General features: G+C 40.1%; 1 protein-coding gene across 15 annotated transcripts; it reads left to right on the forward strand.

The window, feature by feature from the left end:
* The first annotated feature begins 945 nt into the window (after positions 1–945).
* On the forward strand, positions 946–18,540 carry LOC144535020 (sorting nexin-14-like). Of its 15 annotated transcripts, XM_078277243.1 has the most exons (32): positions 946–1,269; positions 1,466–1,621; positions 1,757–1,877; positions 2,139–2,212; positions 2,696–2,774; positions 2,857–2,900; positions 3,010–3,097; positions 3,191–3,275; positions 3,382–3,538; positions 3,741–3,816; positions 4,037–4,081; positions 4,207–4,287; positions 4,580–4,694; positions 4,899–5,054; positions 5,231–5,355; positions 6,068–6,126; positions 6,612–6,638; positions 7,508–7,654; positions 8,361–8,493; positions 11,683–11,869; positions 12,480–12,563; positions 12,810–12,910; positions 13,761–13,872; positions 14,052–14,092; positions 14,308–14,427; positions 14,837–14,960; positions 15,741–15,905; positions 16,017–16,133; positions 16,239–16,330; positions 17,181–17,237; positions 17,847–17,912; positions 18,302–18,540. In XM_078277243.1, the coding sequence occupies exons 1-31, from the start codon at positions 1,208–1,210 to the stop codon at positions 17,880–17,882; spliced, it is 3,066 nt and encodes a 1,021-aa protein (XP_078133369.1). In that variant the 5' UTR covers positions 946–1,207; the 3' UTR covers positions 17,883–17,912; positions 18,302–18,540. The 15 variants fall into 15 exon arrangements, with proteins under 15 accessions (XP_078133369.1, XP_078133368.1, XP_078133373.1 ...); XM_078277242.1 differs by lacking the exon at positions 17,847–17,912 and having other exon boundaries at positions 947–1,269; XM_078277247.1 differs by lacking the exon at positions 17,847–17,912 and having other exon boundaries at positions 948–1,321; positions 1,439–1,621; positions 18,299–18,540.
* Positions 18,541–19,107: the final 567 nt, after the last annotated feature.

Raw genomic sequence — 19,107 nt, forward strand, 5'->3', positions numbered from 1 at the left:
TTGGTATGTTTTTGACCATTTCCACACATTGTACTTTAACAAACTCCTACAGATTTAACCCGATTGATTTCAGAATTGGTCAGTATTCTACAATCTAAATACCATGGCAACGCTAAATTGTGAAGCTTTTCATTTTGAGGTGGCAAGGCGTCAAATTCCCATGTAACAGGAAACTGGAAGTTGTAAAACACCTTCACCCCGCACTCTGCGCACTATCCTCTTATTCCAAGATCCTCTATCCCGTCCCTGTCTTAATACAATCATGGCACTATCTGATTATCGTGCAAATGCAGAACAATGTCGACGGGTGTCATAGCATTTCTAAAACACTGCAGTAAAAACGGTTTATTTAATAGAACTACCAAAGGCAATCATGAAGCCAATGCAGGTCATTTTCACGTGCATAAACAGCGTCTGTCTTGAGCCTTCAAAGATTTTAGTTTCTTTCACTCCAACATTAATTTACAGTAGGCTATGTTTAGCTACCTTTCAACAGGTCTCTAGTCGCATTTAAGTCTGAACTGACTGTATACTAAACATGCAAGACAAGTAGGGCAGCTGGCCGGCGTCGCTAAAATTATTTTGCACCTCAAACACGGTCCCGCTCAATGCAGGTGATGTGAACTAATTAGGTAACGCTTATTGGGGATTAACGCGAAAATTGTTTTCACGTTAGCTTGTCAAAAACGTAAAACCGGATGTTTAATTTCCGTGTGTTTATTTTTCTTGGCTAAATTGTCAAGGTTAATGACAATACAGTGACTTTAACGCTAATGCACTTCGAGTCCGTTATTTAACACAATATTAAGAAATTGAACGGTTAAGGAACGCTCCCACCTCGGCCTTGTTTGTTAAATTAGGACACCCAGTCGCGTATTCTAGTCTTAGTTATTTGAGGTAATATGTACTCGTTTCTCTGTAAACTACAGTAGCCAGCAGCACGTTACAAACTGGCGCTGTGAGCTCAGCGGAGGTGACATCACGCGTCTCCAGTGCTGACAACCAGGCAGCAACTGTTTCCCTCAATGCACAGAAGTGACAGCGAGAGCACCGCAGCCATTAGCCATACAGCGGAGTAGGACAGTGTACACAGATGATGCTGCGTAATTACCTCTAATCCTGCTGTGGTTTACAGCTGTGTACGGCACCTCGCCTCCTATACGCTGATCTTATAAACAGGGAACCTGCGCATTTATTCTGCAAATTCATGATGGTCTCGATGCTGAACTACAATGAAAAATGGCCCTTAACATCCACCGTTCACTTACAGTAAGTGCTGGTGTCGATAAATAAAATCGCTACAACCTACTTGTCATGTAAGGTAAATAATTATTTACCTTAAGCAGCACAAAATTGCATGATTTTGACGTGACGCTATGTGTCGCCGCAACTTGCTTATCTCTTCTTAGACAGTCGCTCCATGATTTTTTTTAAACAGTAACATGCAATAGGCTGCACGTCACAGGCTCCCCAGAGCGACGAAGATGGGATGCATCAGGGCTTGTCTGCAGAAAATAAGACGCAGGGTGAAGCTGGAGCGGTTCAGAGAGCTGGGCCGACAGTATCCAGTCTTCTGCTTTCTGCTGCTGGTCCTGCTGCTGTCTACTGTGCTTTTAAACAGGTAAGTAGGCCCCAGCAGTAGGCTACATTACTCCCATCACTGTTACTTCATATATAACATCCCTGGCATCTATTCCCTTTATATTCTAAAATGTTTTACTAAGTTAATGGCCATATATTTCTTCTGTTTTGACAGGTATATTCACATTATGATGGTGTTTTGGTCCTTCCTGGCTGGAGTCGTCACTTTCTACTGCTCTTTGGGGCCTGAATCTCTGCTGCCCAACGTCTTGGTCTCCATCAAACCAAAAACCAAGGTACCTCAGAAAGCAACACTTGCTAAAATATAGTTGTCTGTGCCTTGATCATAACAATTTGACAATGTCTTAATTGTGACTTTTGATGCTTTTTCACAATATATCTAGGGTTTAGTGATTTCTGAAGAAAGTTTGGATATACAAATTAATATTTAATTGGACACAAAATTCCCTATGAATTAACACTTCTGCAGCTGCAGTGAATGATGGGTAGGATCCTTGTAAATGCTAAATCCACAGTATGTTAACCTTCTCTTACAGTCATACCAACAGGAGCTGTTTCCATTGGGCCACAGCTGTGCCGTTTGTGGAAAAATCAAATGCAAAAGGCACAGGTGAGCTACCTGGTTATGCTGTGGTGCAGTGGTAGTTGAGGTAGTGGCTGTAATATGTTGTATTATGACCTTATCATTTGTGTCAACAGTAGTTATTCTGATTAAGTAAACTCTCAAAGCCGACAGACGCAAGTGGTCACTCCATGTGACTATGTATATTACCATGTGACGTTTATCCGTGATTTACTTGTGCTAGTAAAAGACAGGGTAAAAATCAAACAAAGTAATCCATTTAGAAGCAAGAAGTAAGGTAAATTGGAGAAAAGAGTGATCTGGATTAATTGAAGATAGACTCCTTATATAATTCTGCCTTAATTTTATTGTATTGGGCCAACATGCATTCAATGTGCTCAATAATACAATGTTGTTAATCATCAAGTTATGGAAGATGTTACACTGCCCTCTAGTGGTCATAAATGATTATTATAATTTCACTCTGTATAAAGCTTACATTTTTTTTTTTTTTTTTTTATTTACTGATAGACCGACTTTATTACTGGAAAACTATCAACCATGGCTTGACCTAAACATTCCCTCTAAGGTGGATGCTTCTCTTTCAGAGGTAATACATGCATGGATTAGTTGAAGTTATTATTAATTAAATAGACCAAATTATCTCATAGTCCAGTTCTGTTTTGGTCAAGATTCTGGAGCTGGTTCTGGAAAACTTTGTGTATCCTTGGTATAGGTAAGCCATTTTTCTGTTTTTTTTTCTGCATGTCGTAATACAAAGTGAGGTGGTGTATAATGTGTTATACATATAGTGACAGATGTGACTGTACTATGTTTCATTTCAGAGACATCACGGACGATGAGGCATTTGTTGACGATCTCAGAGTGACTTTGCGCTTCTTTGCAGCTGTGTTGGTCCGCCGGACCCAGAAGGTGACAAATTAGACTGTGTATGAAGTTCAAATATTGGGATGCTGATTGACTGAACATTCATTATTTTTAATCTGTTTTTTTTCCCCCTCTCAGGTGGATGTGGCATCCCTCATCACACAAAAGCTTCTTAAAGTTGCCATGAAGCACATTGAAATAATAAGCAAAGCAAGACAGAAAGGTATTGCTGATATGTATCACCCACAGAGTCTTTTCGTTGTGTTTACCATAAAAAAAAGCAAACAACAAACCTACAAACCTCTCTACTCTCTTGCTCTCCTCTGTAGTAAAGAACGCAGAGTTTCTTCAACAAGCTGCCCTGGAGGAATATGGTCCTGACCTCCATGTAGCCCTTCGCAGTCGCAGAGATGAACTCCTCTACCTCAGGAAGCTGACTGAGATGCTCTTTCCTTACATCCTGCCACCCAAGGCTACAGACTGCAGGTAACTCAGTGCTGTGACAATAAAGGCAGTGCCTCCATATATTTGTCAAAGTGTGGCACAAAACATCACAGCATCAGTGTACTTAATTTTTCCCCCAAGGAGAAAGTCTTATAGCTTTGACACTATACAAAAGTAGATAAGGATCATTCTTTACTCTCTCATTTTCTTATTTCCTGCTGCCTTATCTCTTCGCTCCTCTCAGATCTCTTACTCTCCTGATAAGAGAAGTCTTGGCTGGCTCTGTCTTCCTTCCTTCAATGGACTACTTGGCTGATCCTGTGAGTGTAGACACATTAAGGGCTGCTTTTCTGAATCCAAATTTAGACTACAGTTTGTCAGTCTAAATACTGATTTGTACTTATGTTGCATGTCAATAAATGTTATTTACCATGAGCATGCAAAAGAATGACAAATATGTGTCTCTTTCAGGTCATTAAAAGTACTTACAGTGTTCTATGTGAGTTGTATGAATTTACTGACTGCTGTTTGTTTTTTTAGGACACAGTGAATCATTTACTTTTGATATTCATAGACAACTCCCCTGTAAGTATATGTTGAAACGTGAACAGGCAGTGTCATTTCCATTATGTGTATTTAAACATTATTATATTGCTGCAGAGTGTGTGTAATTTATGGGGGAATAACATAAACATGTTTTGTCCCTCCAGCCTGAAGAAGCCATGGAGCCCACTTCAACGTTGGTTCCTTTTCTACAAAAGTACTCTGACATTCGCAACAAAAAGCCCTCTGTAAGTGTTTTACATTCAGGAGAATGTAATACTATGATAGCGATAGTGCTTCCTAAAATGTTTAAACTGCAGCCAACCTCTGATCAAATCAAAACATATACTGTATATACCACCTCCAGCAAACTACCAGATACTGCATTTAATAATATCTAGTGCATCCTGTCATCACAATATGCAGACCCAGTATTTTAGCTCACTATATCAGGTCTTACTGAGCTTAACAAGAAGTTGGAAGCTGCCTTTGTTAACTGTGATTTATGTTCCCTCTTTCACTACTGTTCTCTCTCATCAGGTGCTGAAACTGGAGTTGAGGGAAATCAGAGAACAGCAAGACCTTCTCTTCCGTTTTATGAACTTCCTGAAGCAAGAAGGGGCCGTTCACGTGCTCCAGTTCTGCCTTGCAGTCGGTAAGCGTGTCCCGAACCTTTCAGATGGTTTCAACCTTACTCTAGCCCTTCTCTCACCTCTCACCACTCACAGTCAGTCTGAAAGCATCAGCAGAGCTCACTAACGACTGTCCATAACATTGACTCTCATGGATACCACAGTGATGCATTCCTAAAGGCCCTGACGCAGTGAGACTGAGCTGTCCGACTCTTCTAACTTTGCAGAGGAATTCAACGACAAGATACTGTGCCCAGAGCTGTCTGACACAGAAAAGATAATGCTTCATGAGGAGGTGAAGAAGATCTATGAGACGTACTGTTTGGACGAGAGCGTCGACAAGATCCGCTTTGATCCTTTCATAGTGGAAGAAATACGCAACAGTATGGCAATCACTGAAATTACAATTTCTCAAAGAAGGGCATATAATTACCTACTTGGACAAGTGTGTATGCTATTAATGTGTGTGTGTGTGTGTGTGTGTGTGTGTGTGTGTGTGTGTGTGTGTGTGTGTGTGTGTGTGTGTGTGTGTTTTTTTTGTTGTTGTTGAACTTCCCAGTTGCAGAGGGCCCGTATGCAGAGGTGGTGAAGCTGCAGACCATGAGGTGTTTGTTTGAAGCCTATGAGCACGTCCTGTCCCTCCTGGAGAATGTTTTCACCCCAATGTTCTGTCACAGTGATGAGGTTAGCGTCCACACCTCGAAATAAATCGCTCAACTCACTGTCACCCAGCTTGACAACACACGCCTGAGGCTTAATGAATCCACCTCTTTCATTTCTGTATTGCAGCTGTCGGTCATGCTCTGATTTCTAATTACATTCCTTTCAAAATGTGGTTGTTTTAGCACAGACTGAATGTTAATATCCTCTACCATTTGAATTTTGTTTGTGTCAGACTTAACAAATCTATATCTGCCAAATGCTGGAATTAGAATTAATTTGAACTTCACTGACTCTCTTGTGCTACCCTCTTCCGATCTCTCAGCCACCAACCACTATCGGCTATGTCATCAATACCAGACGCCCAACTGGCCAATGAGCCAACACTGGCATTATGCCAAGCTGCCAAGCCGAATTTCACCCCTCAGAGGCTGTTTCATTGAATACAGCTGGGTGGACCAGTGCTCAGCCATTGTCCACAGCAGGCCACTGCCCTGCATGACTAGTGTGTCTGGAAAATAATATTGATATTGATATTATTTGATATTTTGTTGCCACTCCTGTTCCTGCTCCAAAATAAACAATGCAGTCATGATTAATATAAAGGCAAAAAGAGGTCACTATATACATACTGCAGTTTTTTTCTTCAATGTTGCTTACATACTGTCCCAGAATTTGCATACGCTGTGTTTGACATTTATATACCTTTATTTGCTCTTACCATGTCGTTCTCCAGTACTTCCGCCAGCTTCTGAGAGGGGCAGAGTCCCCTGCCAGGAATTCCAGGATGAGCAGGTCGGTTTCACTTTACCAATTTTTTTTGTATTTGTGTACAACAATATAAGCTTGGCCATAATGTTTACCAGTATATTGATTCATCAGTTAGTACTTGACAGAAGGTACAGGTGAGTTTTGATCATCATGTTTAAATACTCACTGGTATTTTATGTGTTTAGGCAGAAAATTGAGTCAGTGTTTAAACTAGGTGATCAAAACTCACCATTCTGCATCCACATGCAACCCAAGTTCCTTTAATCTGTCTGACTTTCACTGATAATTTATCAAACTTTTTTTTGCATGTTCACAACTCTCTGTATCCCAGTAGCCACTGCAGTGTGAAGGCAGAATATAGTATGTGCCAGTTGCCTGAAATATAAATATGAATTCACTAACTGTAAATCAGAAATAATAAAAAAAAAATATATATGTTTCTATCACGGGGTGTGGTGTGTATGTGGCCAAGGGGCCCTGCCACTAACTCCTTGTGCATATTGTTCCAGAAATAGCCTCAGTTTGGATGACATCCGGTGAGTATAAGGCATTAGTGTGCTGATCAAAACAGTTGCTGGCTGAGTAGTGCTGCTGCACGCAAGATACAAACGACACTTCATTCTTGCCTGACCTGTCTACAGAGAAACGAGCTGCCTTTGTAAATAACGAACTGTGCTCTGGGCCTGCTGCAATCAGGGCTTCAGTTTAATGAGCAGTAGTAGATATAATAATGATATATCATTTTATTGCTAATCTAATTTCACTCATAAATATGTTTTATTTGGTGCCTGTGCTGTAAATGCAAATGAGAGAAGATTGAGAAAAGCGACCTTATTCAGCTTATCATGTTAATCATAGCATGAGTCGTCATTAATCATATGTTAATCAAGTTAATCAAGAGTGATGCTGCTGAACACATGCCATATAAAAAAGATTAATGCTTTATCCTAATGATTTCCTTGCTACATTTTCAATCTAAGGGGTTGCTTGCTTCCAAAATTACACAAAAACATCAGGGGTTACTTGATGTTAGTTGATTTTGTGTTTTTGTTTTTTCAACTGGTTATGAAAGCAATCTTGTATGAAGGCAGTTTTTAAAGCAGCATGAATTATACCACTCAAAGGAGAAAGATGAGGTAGCAGATAATGGCTCTCACTTGCACTCCATTTGTAAACGCTGACCAACTACAAGCCTCAACTCCCTCCATGTCTGCAGTTTAGTAACCTCCCTTCCACTCTGCCCGTCTGTCCGCCTGTTACTCCATATATGTATTGCCGCCACCGTGCTGTGTCTGTGACTGTATGTTCCCTCTGATTCTGTAACCACCATACTGCCTGCCCTGGTATGACCCACGGCCCTCTCCCTCCTCTTGCCCGTGGGGACGTGACCCTGTTCTGCTTATAGTTCCTGGGACTGGAGCCCCGAGTCTCCGTCCTCAATGTTCACCGCCTCTGGCAGCTCTTCACCTGCATCTTTTAACTCCCTCCATGCCCAGTCCACGTTCACAACCTTCCCATACGGCTCGCTATCCCACCGCCACTCATCACCCAAGTAAGTCAGGGTCCATCTGTGTGTCACAGGAAGCTCAGTGTGATGTCATGCTGTCCACTTTCCCCTACGTGACCCCAGTCCCGGCCAGACACCTGCATGGTGGAACCGATGCATGGGATCCTGTTTTTATTTGTCATGTGTCCTTCCTCTAACTTTGTTGTGTTGTTAAGGCTGAAGAAGTTTTTTTTTTTCTTGTTACAATGCAGTGACTTTTCAATGTTCAGTTTCTCATGTAATGGGTATATAATGGATAATGGGTACCATGTGTCATATGGTGATTTTTTATTTCACTTAATCTAACAGGCACTCACACAGAGCGCCTGTGATGTCCCTTTTGACTGGTAACGGATCATACAATATTTTTGTGATCATTAAAATTTGTGATCCCCTTCAAACTAGACATCTGTTCATGAAATCACTGCTGTGTGCTGTGTTCACTTTTTGGCCCCGCAGCATTTTAACAACAAACCAGGCATTTTACTGTGAGATGGCTGTGAAGTGACATTTTGGCTTTGGGTTTGGCTACCTTAGCTTTTTCTCCCCATTGTACAGTCATGAAACCGATGCAGTACGTTGCTCCTTGCTTCCCCTCCTGTCCTCTACGGTTCCATCCCTGTCACTTCTCTCAAGCTGCATGCGCTTTGCTGAAGCCATGCACATCTCCTCCATTATGTATTGTTTAATAACCTCCCTGTTTGGCCTGCAGGAACACGTCAAAGAGGGGCGAGTCCTTTGGGATCAGCCGCATTGGCAGTAAGATCAAAGGAGTGTTCAAGAGCACAACCATGGAGGGAGCCATGCTGCCATCCCATGGGCTTGTGGAGGGAGAGGACGATATGGTGAGGCTGATCTAAAAGTATTCTCATTTTAGATGATTTAAAGTGTTTGTTATAATGCTAATGGGACGATAGTTTCCTTTAAAGTCTAGATTTAAACACAAATAAAATTGTCCTGTGTGTTCCTCATTCTTACAGATTTCTCCGATTCATGTAAACTTTAAAGCAATACTTACTGTAGCTAGTTGCCACTTGGTGGTGTTGGTGAGTAAAGAAAGGAAAGCCACACTGTTCACCAAATCTGCCTCCGATGTGTAAACTCCAGAGTTTCTGTTTTAATGACTAGTACAGTGCCCGTTGAAAATGTGCCTGTTTGGAACGTGCCAATTGCTTGGCCTGTGGTATTGCTGCTTGTAGAGTTCTTCAAAACCAAATTGTACCCCAAAATGACTTAGAGAAGGACCCCAAACCACTTAATATGCAACTCCACTGTATGGCCTACCACTGACTTACAGTGTAGTCTACGTGGAGGAAGACATTGTACTACTACATTTACCTGACAGAGAACTTTGTCGATTCAGAATGTAATCACAAAATATCACAATGAAAATGTGGAGAGAGAGAGAGAGAGAGAGAGAGAGAGAGAGAGAGAGAGAGAGAGAGACACGTCTTGTGTCGTATGATCGTTAACAAATTTAAAGTGTTCATATTATGCTTTTTGGCTTTACCCCTTTCCTTTATTGTGTTATATATCTTTTTTTGTGCACGTTATAGGTGTATAGGTGTAAAGTGAAAAAGCCCAAAGTCCACCCCAAAGGGACTTACCATCTTCCAGAGAAAACACTGTTCACAAACTGCTCCAAACAGCTCTACTGTAGTCCAGCCTTTACTTCCGTGACAAACGTGCGTCACTTTGTAACACACGTTATAATGCTCGCCTAGCTGCTAGCATGGCACGCCCTCATACTCTCCTTCTGACTGGCTAGTAGTCCTTATCTAGCTACTGCACATGTGCGACTCCCTAAAAGATGGTACAGAAGTGAGATGTCTCACTCTGTAGCTAAAACAGAGAGCTCATCACACAGCGTGAAAAGAGGAGCTGCAGCAATGTGCAGTACAACAAAAATATGGTGTTTTTTTAAAATTAAACCATGTAAACCTATTCTGATATAACTTCTAAATACAATTATGAACCTAAAAATGAGCATAATATGAGCACTTCAGCAGAGGTGTTAATTTCCATACAGGTTTAGTGGCTTGACGATTAACGGTGAAGTAGGGGATTTGATTCGCGGGGGTATTTTGGCGACGATATTGTTATTAGTGTTGTAAGTTATCCGCTCGTGCTCCAGGAAAGAAAAGTAAGTTTGGTATATCCAGCAATCATGTAGCTAACGTTGGAAGCAGGCTGTTGTAAAGCGTTCTGCATGTGGCGTCTGCGTGTGACATGCAGGTTACCTTCCCTCCAAACACGCCCCCAAACACGGACACACGCATACACACATACATACAGATACGTCTCGCTTCATTAGATAGATATCGGAGGTTTTAGTCTTGGATCACTGCTGTCCCAAGACATTTGAATGATTCCAAAAGTGATTATGCTGTTCTGAAGAACCAGTTTTAAATGTTCCCAGTACTTACCAGAATTTGATAACCTTTTTGGCCTAGTGACAAATAAATGAATGGCCATATTTTAACGATCTAAGCGCACAGCGTGAAGCACATGGCGCAGGTGCGTTTAGGGCGTGTCCAAATCCACTTTTGCTAGTTTGACGGTGGAAAAAAGGGTCCGTGTGCCGGGCGCATGGTTCAAAAGGGTTGTACTTAGTGTCTTCATTAATTCATAGGTGTGTTTTGGGCGTAACATGCAATAAACCAATCAGAGTGTCATCTCCCATTCCCTTTAAAAGCCATGCGCGTTTGTACCTTTGCGCATTGCTGTTATGATGGCGGATTTGCACCGTAATATTTTTATTTGTAATCTTTTGCATGTTTGTGTGCTGCTGCGCTTCCCTGTGTGTGTGTAACAAGCATAGTGTGCACGCGCTGTGCACGAGCCTAGGTACATTTTATTAATTCACTGTTAAAATAACAATGAAATGCGGGCGCCCGGATAGCTCAGTTGGTAGAGCGGGCGCTCATATATGGAGGTTTGCTCCTCGACACAGCGGACCCGGTTCGACTCTGACCTGCGGGCCTTTGCTGCATGTCATTCCCCCCTCTCTCTCCCCTTTCATGTCTTCAGCTGTCCTTTCAAATAAAGGCCTAAAAATAAATAACAATGAAATGCTATTGACTTTAGACCAGGTTTTTGTTGGTCAATGGCACAATCACTTCCCGCTGCCTCAAGATAGCAATATGCCAATAATTCACCTGAATACACCTCCCTGTAAGACCAGTACACCCATGGGCACAAAGATGGACGAAGGTGCATTTGCTATTTAAACGACACAGGCGCTGGACGGGAAATTGACAACTGCATCGGTCTTAAACTAGCAAAGACTTTGCGTCGAGCTTTGTGTCGAGCTTTGTGCTGCGCTGCGCCAGGTGCAAGATAGGGCCCGAAGTATATCTAGTTCGGCTCTGCTGAAGTTATACAAGATTAAAATACATGTTTTATGGCTGCACAATTCCTTCAAATGAAAAAAAGTTTTTTTTTATGTTTCAGCAATACTAGTTTTCATGCTCAATTGACAGAAGTTTGTCTGGGGTTATGAGACTTATGTAAATTACTAAACATCGGCTTTGGTTGAGAAAAATGTAACCAGTGTGTTTTGTTATCACAGTTCTGACCTAATGACTTTTTTTTTTCTGTATAGAAAGTGCCTAACTGTTTATAGATCATTTTACAAATATTGTGTATAGGAAAATCAATCATATGTACAGATATAATGACGTGTCTTCCATAGCTGGTGCAGTAAAACAGGACCTGTTAGCTGAATGTCTGGACATTTTTCTTTAATTGCCCTCCATGTATTTAGTGTTAAGGGATATGCTGTGTTTGCTTTTGCATTTCCCTTATTTGGGGTTGAGCCTCAGCCGACCTTGAGTGAGACTGATGAACGCACTTGAAATGTAATTCAGTACAAAATAAACAGAACTCAAAGAACAAAATAAATCCAAGCCCTTGACCTGTAGTGCTCTTAAGATTGTACACAGTGTTTTGCACCTTAATAATAGCAGTTTTGACCTACAGTATTTCTTCTTACTCTACTTGACCTTAACCTCTCTCACTTCCTTCTATTCAAGGTGGAGGAAGCCATGATGGTGCTGGAGGATGACTCCCCCATGGAGGCAGCGTCCACCCCTAGCACCCCCCGAAACCTCTCAGCCTGGAACATCACCATCCCGTACATTGATTTTTATGACGACGATGTGAAGAGGGAAAGGGTTCCTGTGTTCTGTATCGACGTAGAGCGCAATGACCGGAAGGCAGGTCAGGCTTCACAGACCCATCCTTCTGTCTCACTTACTGTCATCCTTGAGGGGTCATTCTGCTTTGCTGCACGACATTTTAGAATGAGCTATGGCACCCTTTTCTCTAGGATACAGTTTTGCATTCAGAGTAAGAACTTGACCAATCATGTGTGATACTGTTCTTGTTCATAGAAATGTTTAAAGCCCCTAAAAATATTTATGTTTACGTAAGCACCGATCAAAAGTCAAGTTTGGATATAAAACTCCTTAGGTACTTTTTATTAGGTACTTACTGTTTCCAGTCTTCATGCTAAACTACACTAACCGGCTGCTGGCTAGAACTTCATATTTAATGTACAGACATACAGACAGAGTAGTATCGATCCTCTCAGCAAGAAAGAAAATTAAGCATGCTTCCCAAAATATCCAGACAGGCATGACAGACAGACAAAAGCATCTTATCGCCAAAAACTGAGACCTCAAAGATTTTCCCTGTGTGACATTCTGGTGCGAAATGCAGTCACTCAAAACTTAAGAGTAAAATGTAAGTGACTGCTGCAGAAGCTAACAGTTACCTCTCACTGTCTGTCTAGCATATGCATCTTACTGTATGTTTTCCCTGTCTGCAGTGGGACATGAGTCTGAGAACTGGTCTGTGTACAGACGATATCTGGAGTTCTATGTCTTTGAATCAAAGCTGACTGAGTTTCATGGTAAGGATTTTGTTTGCATTAGAGGGCCTGTGCACTGTCCTTTTTTTTTATTTATTGTCATATGGAAACAATTTGCCACCATAATGGTCTCACGGATTCCAGAGGATTCACAGAACATTAGGAGTGAAATTAAGTTAATGGCCCTGTTGCATAATTTAGGGACTTGTTTTTGACTGAACTGTTATTTGTAAGTTAACTGTTAGTAAAAAGGAAGCATGTTCTTTTAATTCTTTTATATTTTTGTAGGCTCGTTTCCAGATGCGCAGTTGCCTTCGAAGAGAATTATTGGTCCCAAGAATTACGAGTTCCTCACATCGAAGCGAGAGGAGTTCCAGGAGTACCTTCAGGTAGATGTCTGAGAATATTCTGTAGCACACTCAATTCACTTAATACAGATTGATGGGTCTAGAGATGAGCCAGAACTTAACAACAAACCTCTGATTATGTAATGTTCCAGCGCAGAGAGATGAAGATTATTTAAACACACAGCTGTGACTGCAATCTCTGTGGGTTAAAGTGGACTCATATAATTGTCAAGCAAATGCATGACTCACATTTGAACATGTGCCCATTTCCAACTAAACACTGGTCAATTCACACTGGCCGCTAGCATGGCTAAAAAGCAGTCAAACATTTCACTATAATAAATGACTTATGTCAAAATTAGTCTCCGCAAGTTGATTTTTACAGCATGCTGAAATTAATGGACAGTAAAGGCTATTTTGAAGGCTGGAAATTACTTTAAAAAACTATATCCTGGGGCGCCTGGTTAGCTCACCTAGTGGAGCGTGCGCCCCATGTACAGAGGCTCAGTCCTTGTCGCAGCGACTGCGGGTTCAATTCTTACCTGCGGCCCTTTGCTGCATGTTGTTCTACCTCTCTCTCCCCTTTCCTATCTTAAGCTGTCCTGTCAATAAAGGCATACAAATGACCAAAACATAATCTTTAAAAATAAATAAATAAATAAATAAATAATAATAATAATAATAAAAACTATATCCTATGGAAAATGGTCAGCAATAATACAAATTCTGTTCATAGGCTATACAGCATACAAACCCATACACATTTATGGTCTGTGAAAAACTACAGTCTGTTTCTTGACTGTTTCACTGCACTGATTCAAGGTCCTCTGTTGTTCCACTATGGAAGAGCACAGCTTACAGCAGAGTATATTTACATGGGTTTTCTTTGCAGAAACTTCTGCAGCACCCAGAGCTGAGTAACAGTCAGCTCCTCGCCGACTTCCTGTCCCCATACAGTATGGAGTCTCAGTTCTTGGACAAGATGTTACCTGATGTGAACCTGGGTACGGTATGACTGAGACAAAGAGCAGTGAGATGGATTATGTTTGAACATGTCAAACACACTGTGAAAATGTTTGAACAGTCTGACCTTGGGTTGCAGTGAAACAATTTTTGTGGTTCAGACGGAGGCAAAATGTGACAGAACCATACATCACTGAGATAACGTATTTATGTTTCACAGGGAAAATCATTAAGTCAGTTCCCAGCAAACTGATAAAAGAGGTAATAAATGCATTCTTTGTGTGTGTGTGTGTGTGTGTGTGTGTGTGTGTGTGTGTGTGTGTGTGTGTGTGTGTGTGTTTCTTTCTATCTCATCTGTCTACTATACAAAAGTTTCCACATCACAGCAATTAAGCAGTCAATTTCTTAGATCCTTCACAGTCCATACAAATTATACCGTCACTTATACAGATTGTGTCCTGTGGTTTCTCTGTCAGAAAGGGCAGCATCTGGAGCCATTCATCCAGTCCTTTTTCAACTCCTGTGAATCTCCCAAACCCAAACCCAGCCGCCCTGAGCTCACTATCCTGAGCCCCACCTCGGAAAATGATAAAAAGGTTGGGTGTTCAAATTTTATAATTTCCAAAGTTCATATTCTCTCTCTCTTTCTCTCTCTCTTTCCGCAAGCCAAGGAATGACTCTGTCTGTACTGTCCTTTGTGTACAGTTAGAGCTGTCACTGACGCTCAAATTTAGTTTCATAGTTAACACCAAAGCTATAGCTGTAGAACAATTGTGCCATTGCCTCAAAATGCAGGGATGAATGCAATTAAAATGAAGAAAAACATTTGTTGCAATACTTTCATTTTAAATGTAGAAAATGCACATTTCTTAATATTTTATTTATATATTTGCAGAGTTCTGTCAGTCACTCAGATTAGAAAAGGTTGTTGAAACAGAAGAGAATAATAGTGGTCTTATGGTTTTAAATAGGTGTCAGTCTGATGTAAATCCCTCTCTCCTATAGCTCTTCAACGACCTCTTCAAAAACAACGCCAACCGATCAGAGTTGACTGAGAAGAGACACAATCAGAATTACTTCATGGAAATGATCACCGTTGAAGGGCTGTATGACTACTTAATGTTTTTGGGTAATTGAGTTCTTCTGGAGTTTGTTTATTGCCATATTGTTATATGTTCATACCAACCTGTTGGGTTTATCACATTCATTTTATTATTTATCGGTCATTAAAGTTGTGTATTCCTCATGTCCACATGTGGAAGTGTCCTTGGGCAAGATACCGAACTTTTGAAAAATTACAAGAAAGCCATCTGGAAACTGAGTGTTTTTTTTGTTGTTTTTTTTACCAAGAATAAAAATAGGCTTGCATTTAGTGATTACCAAAATCTTCAAAAAGCATTTCTACATGAAACATCATATAGCTGATAGACACCATTGCAGCAAAAATTGTATGTAACAGTAGCTAACCGCAAGTTAAACTAACACTATTAGCACCATTGACTTTATGGGACATCTGCATTGTGATTATGATAATTTGTTTGTTTGAAAGGTTACTGTTGCATTGTAATTAGGAAATACAATCCAGTTAGTGTATTTGAATACTATCCAGAGCCAGTACATATAGTAATGGTAATAACTTCATTCATACAGCCCAGTTAAAAAAACAAAGCCACAAAGTACATACAGTTAGCAAGGAATGTATAGGAAATAAAATAAAATAAAAGGCATTGCTGCAGGATTGTACTAGAAGTAGGGAGTTGGTGTTCCCTCATGAATTACAACCATGACAAGTACAATCCCAGACCCCTGACATACTGTAAAGCCCATCACTCACTCACTCACTCACTCACTCACACTCTCTCTTTCTTCCCCTCTCTCTCTTCTTCTTTTTCTTCTTCATGGTTGTCAGGCCGAGTCGTCTTCCACATCCCGGACTGGCTGCACCACCTGCTAATGGGTGGCAGGATCCTGTTAAAGAACACACTTGAAGCCTACACAGATTACTACCTTCAGTGCAAGCTGAATCAGGTGGTCCAGGAGCACCGGCTAGTCTCACTCATCACCCTGCTTAGAGGCATGTTTTGAGAAAAAAGAGAATAAGTGTATTTCCCAGAATGTTGAACTATTCCTTGAAACATGCTACTTTAATGAGGTGGAATGATGTACGTAATCTTTGCCCTCCCAGACACAGTTTTCTGTGAGAGCAGTGTGCCTCGATCGGCCCAAGACAAGCAGAGGAGGGCGAAGAGGACATTTGATGAGATGAGGACCTACATTCCAGGTATTCATTCACTTCTTCCAGGTAGTGTTTTGTAATTTGTAGAGCAATTTACTGCCAACATTTACACTTACAAGACAAATGTGCAGATGTGAGAACTCTGCTAATTCATAAACTGCTCATCTTTAGACTTTCTGGGGAAATGTATTGGAGAAGAGGCCAAGTATGAAGGGGTACGCCTCCTCTTCGATGGACTGCAACAGCCAGTTCTTAACAAACAGGTACACAAGGATACACACACACACACACACACACACACACACACACACACATATACAGTGGTGGAAGAAGTATGCAGATCCTTTACTTAAGTAAAAGTACTAATACCACACTGTAAAAATACTCTGTTACAAATGAAAGGTGTGCATTGAAAATGTCATATAAGTATCATCAGGGAAATGTACTTAGTATTAGTACTCAATGCAGAAAAAAATCCCCTTTTCAGAAACTGGAAACGATCAAAACAGTTCTGTCAATCAACTAAGTGTTTAATCTGCTAATCGTTTCTGCTGGACTTGTAGGCCGTTATATTGTTGGGTGGTTTAATTTATAACAATAAATAATAACTATATTTATAACTACTTTATAACTGCTGTACTTTAATTATAAATTACAACTGTTTTGTGTGCAAAACTCTTAATTTGTAACGTAACTAGTAACTAAAGCTGTCAGATTAATGTAGTTGAGTAAAAAGTACATTTCTCTCTGAAATGTAGTGGAGTAGAAGTAGAAAGTGCCATGAAAAGAAAAGACTAAAGTAAAGTACAAGTACCTCGAATTTGTACTTAAGTACAGTACTTTAGTAAATGTACTGTACCCCCCCCACACACACACACACACACACACACACACACACACACACACACACACACACATACACACACACACACACACACACACACACACACACACACACACACACACACACACATACACACACATACACATATACACGCACACAAATCATTTTCCCAGCATGTTTGAACTTCACTGCTGGAATGGCTGTTGTGAATTGTGTGTATGAAGATCACTGGCGTTAATGTTCATCCTCTACCTGCTTTTGGCCTTCAGCTGACATATGTGCTGTTGGACATCGCCATTCAAGAACTTTTCCCTGAGCTCAACAAGGTAAACAGATAATAATAGCCTTGGTTTCTAAAGAAATATAAAGTCTGAACATTCACTCATCCATCCATTATCTATACCGGCTTATAGTTTGCAGGGTTGCCGGGGAAATGTGATGATATTTGGACAAAAAAATTATTTATTAATCTGTATCATATCTGTAAATGTCATTATTACACCTGGTATTAATTAACAAGTGAAACCTATGACGGTATGATAATGTCTGACAAATGACAGATCACTAAAAGTAGATGCAGAGATACTATGTCATGACATGAATTAAATATTTAAGTCACTAATTTCTTTTAGCTTTATGATTACTAATAAGTATGCCGACGTGTTTATAACTCAATTTACGTGATTGGAACTCACTGCAATAGTCACTATTAATTATACGCTTTAAAGTGTCCCTGTAATTACCTTATACAATGTTGTATGTCGTAATATCTCAAATCAACATTTCAGTGTTTTGGAAGTGGAAAATCGGTGTTGTTACACAGTTACAGAGCCAAGATTAGCTGTAGTGATGTTGTCTCGAAGAGTGTGAAAAAAGTTTTGATTTCTGCATATGTTGGCCCAAATCGTTATATGGAGTTTTTTTTCCCCATCCAGACAGATGTGCTGTTTGTTTCAAGTGTCTTCCTATAAATCAGAAGACAAGCAAGCAGCAACCAAAGAGTTTGTGGTTCCATGGACTGAAATCATATCTTCTTCTATATTTGATTTTCTCAGGGCAAATGTCATTCTTCAGCTATACATCGCAGTTTTTCTGAGGGTTCTCATTAAGATAGTTCAATGTATTGTTTGGGCTGTTGAACTGTACTGGTTTTTGATGTATGGTATACATATTTTTATTACAAGATATACACTGTATATATATATATATAATGTTCAACTTATCTTTGAACTTATACAATAACATTCGTCATATCTATTATGCATTTTAGGATATCCTGTGTCATTGTGTAATTAATAGCAGCATAATATTTTGTATTCAAATCTATGTATATTTGACAACAGAGAATGTCTATTTTAGTTCTTACGTTGTGTTTTTGTTTGCTCAGCAGGTGCAGAAGGACACCGCTGTGATGGCTCCATGGATGTAAAATGAACACTTTAATGGACATGTGCTCACGTGCTTTCTAGGCATTACACTAAGCCGAAACACCTGCAGAGACTTGTTTGTTCGGTTACCTAAAACATGTAGATCACATGTTCAGTATCTGACCTGGATACATGGCACAGCAAGAAGAAGAAACCCAAAGCTTCTCCAAAATAAGTTATAAAAATAAATTATATAACAGTGGTCCTTGTGTAATTAGTCTGAACTATAAAAACCAGGAGTGTAAAAGTGTGCTGTTTGACAGCTGCCGTTTTTGCAGTAAAACTTTGAAGAAATTACTTTTTTTTACTATTTCACACTGTGATACTGTTGAGCACACTGCGGTATTGCCACAGATGTGAACTACTAAAAAACACCTCACATCAAATTATAGCCTGTAACACATCTAGCTGGAAAAGCAGTCACCATGGAACCAGTTTTACAGAATCTAAAAGAGAAAAACTACATTTAACTGCAGCCAAAAGTTCTGTCAAACTGCTTTGTTGTTTTGATTGTTACTGATTTCAAAAACATAAAAAAAAAATCAGCACAGACAATAGTCTTTAATCTATTAAGCCTCCAATGGCTATTTGATTGTTAAACTTTTGTGTGATGGTGGGTGATGAGTGATATTTGCAAGAATGTGGACATCCAAATCAAACTGCTTTGATGATTTAGAGTAATCAGTTTTTATCAGTATTTTAAAATTGGTAGCCAAAACGTACCCTTTTAGCAGCAGTTTAGTGTGTAGCTACATGTTGCCTTTTTTTT

This window comes from Sander vitreus, chromosome 20 (genome assembly GCF_031162955.1).
Source record: "Sander vitreus isolate 19-12246 chromosome 20, sanVit1, whole genome shotgun sequence".
Classification (NCBI taxonomy): domain Eukaryota; kingdom Metazoa; phylum Chordata; class Actinopteri; order Perciformes; family Percidae; genus Sander; species Sander vitreus.

Coding starts and splice junctions, on each gene's coding strand:
- LOC144535020 (XM_078277239.1), top strand. CDS start 1,208: ATGATGGTCTCGATGCTGAACTACAATGAAAAATGGCCCTTAACATCC. Junction 3,098..3,190: donor TGGTCCGCCGGACCCAGAAG/GTGACAAATTAG, acceptor TCCCCCTCTCAG/GTGGATGTGGCATCCCTCAT. Junction 12,911..13,760: donor AGTTCCAGGAGTACCTTCAG/GTAGATGTCTGA, acceptor TTTTCTTTGCAG/AAACTTCTGCAGCACCCAGA.